The 2500-nt window shown below is 40.0% G+C and overlaps 1 protein-coding gene across 1 annotated transcript in view; it reads right to left on the minus strand.

Annotated features, from left to right (window-relative positions):
• Positions 1 to 2361, minus strand: part of kbtbd3 (kelch repeat and BTB (POZ) domain containing 3) — a 4460-nt gene extending 2099 nt beyond the window's left edge. The window contains exons 1-2 of the mRNA XM_084420122.1: positions 2135 to 2361; positions 919 to 1084 (exon numbers count right to left, since the gene is read on the minus strand). Of these exons, the coding sequence (XP_084276248.1) occupies positions 919 to 1084; positions 2135 to 2319 (351 nt within the window). The 5' untranslated portion in view covers positions 2320 to 2361. The remainder of the gene's footprint in view (positions 1 to 918; positions 1085 to 2134) is intronic.
• Between the last annotated feature and the right edge of the window lie 139 nt (positions 2362 to 2500).

The following is a 2500-nucleotide window of genomic DNA, read 5'->3' on the forward strand; positions in this document are numbered from 1 at the left end:
ACACATTGCTAGCATGTTTCTTACATGAATTAACAAGTTAAGTTTTAACATTTTGTTAGCATGAATTAGCACATTGGTAACATGTTAGCATTAACTGTTTGCATGTTTCTAGCATTTTCTACTATGTTTGTTTATTTGTTTGTGTATCCTGATATTGAGCACTTTGGTCAACTATGGTTGTTTTTAAATGTGCTATATAAATAAACGTGAACTTTGAATTAGCACATTGCTAGCATGTTTCTAACATCACTCAGCACAAACTATATTTTAACAAGTTTGCTAGCATAAATTAACACACTTTTAACATGTTTTAACATGTTGTTAGCATTAATTGACACCGCATACATGTTTTTATCATAAATTAACACATTGTTAGCATGTTTTAACATGTTGCTATGCTAGCACATGTTGCTGTTTTAGCGCATTGCAAGCATATTTCTTGCATCAATTAACACAATGCTAGCATGCTTTAACATGTTGCTAAAATGAATTAGCACACTGGTACCATGTTTTAGCATGTTACTAGCATGTTTCTAGAATGAATTAAAAAATTGCTAAAATTTTTAGCATGTTACTAGCATGAATAAACACATTGCTAACATTGTAAAAAATTAATTTTTTGACTGGAAAAAAACGAATTCAAAATATAAAAAAAAACCCTATAATAGTGTAGCGAGACTGACTCTGCTAAAGGGCTCATTTCATTTCTCTGATTGGTGGAGATTCCTCTGAAGCATCATGGGTAATGTAGTTTCTCATCAGGAATTCTGCTGTTAAACACGATTATTTAAAAAATACGTTGAAATGATGCTTCGACAAAAGCACTTATCATTGATTAATAACCTCATAAGTTATTATTAAACATCTATCCAGGTGTGGCGAAATGAACGTTCTGAGTTGTTGTTTCTCGTGCCTCACCTGCAGGAACGAGGCCAGTTGAAACAGCATGTCCACGTTGTCTTCTCTGATCTCTATGTGAGCGGAATAAGCGAAGTCGAGGAAAGCGTGAACGGCGGGAGCCGAGAGGTTACTGAGAGTGACGGAGCCGTCGTCTCGCTCACGCGTGTCATGCTCAAACATGGCCCTGGATAAGCACACACACACACACACCGAAAATGTGTTTCAACATTGATAATAATCATAAATGTTTCCTGAGCAGCAAATCATCATATTAGAATGTATTTACAAACATGTTCCTAACATGAATTAGCACAATGCTAGCATGTTTTAGCATGATTTAACACACTGTTAACACGTTGCTAGCATGATTTAACAACACTAGTATGTTTTAGCATCAATTAGCACAGACCTTGTTTTAACATGTTTGCTAACATGAATTAACATGTTGTTAACATGTTTTAGCATGTTGCTAGCATGAATTAACATGTTAACATGTTTTAGCATGAATTAGCAGACTGATTGCATGTATCTAACACGAATTAACTCATTGCTAGCATGTTTTAACATGTTAACATGCTTTATTACATTGCTAACATGTTCCTTATATGATTTAACACTGTTGACAATTTTAGCATATTGCGAACATGTCCCTAACATGAAATAGTATATTAGAGTTATTGTGTAAAAGTTTTGACCCCCCTCAGTGGAAGTCTATGGGAATTTGGGATTGTTCCGAGATCCGATACGGGAATTCCCAAAGTCGGATCAGTTAAAGGCGGGTCAGAACAGTCTTTATTTTTGTTTTGTGATGTATATTGTGTGAAGAAAGCAGTGTTCGCCTGTGCAAAACTTGCCACCTTGTTGCCAGGGCGTTGCTATGGTGTTCTGACTGGTTGTCAGAATGTTACTATGGGTTGAGGGGGTTGCCAGGGCACGATATTTTTTTCCCCAGGATGGTAGGGGAAGACTCATGAATATTCATTAGGGAAGTCATCCCTGATTGGTCTTAACCCCAGTGACGGGTAGGTTTAGGGGCGGGGTTAGGGGTAGGTCATCAGACCCCCAGTGGCGGGTAGGTTTAGGGGTGGGGTTAGGGGTAGGTCATCAGACCAATCAGGGATGACTTCCCTAATGAATATTCATGAGTCTTCCCCTACCATCCTGGGGAAAAAAATATCGCTGCCAGGGCGTTGCTATGTGCGATGTTTTTAGCATGTGGTGTGTGTTTGTTCACCTGAAGAAGTCGCTGCAGGCCGCCAGAACACAGCGGTGGCACGGGAGCGTCTCGTCCTGCACCCGGATGCGGAAGTCGAACAGCGCGCGTCTCTCCCGGAAGTCCTGAAGAACCCCGAGCACGCGCTGACCGTGTGACGCGCACACCAGCGACATGGAGCGCGCCTCATCGTGATGCGCGTCCATCAGATTCAGCGCCAGTCTGACATCAAGCGTCTCACAATAGACATGTTATTAGTTGTGTAGCGATTCACAAGCTTGTTTGTGGACATTAAAGATTGATAAATATCAGTGTTAATATTTTACAGTGACTCATCATGACTAATGTAAACAGCGCTGAAGTACCTGAGCTGATGGCGTTCCTCTG

The sequence above is a fragment of the Rutilus rutilus genome, assembly GCF_951802725.1.
Source record: "Rutilus rutilus genome assembly, chromosome: 9".
Taxonomy (NCBI): Eukaryota; Metazoa; Chordata; class Actinopteri; order Cypriniformes; family Leuciscidae; genus Rutilus; species Rutilus rutilus.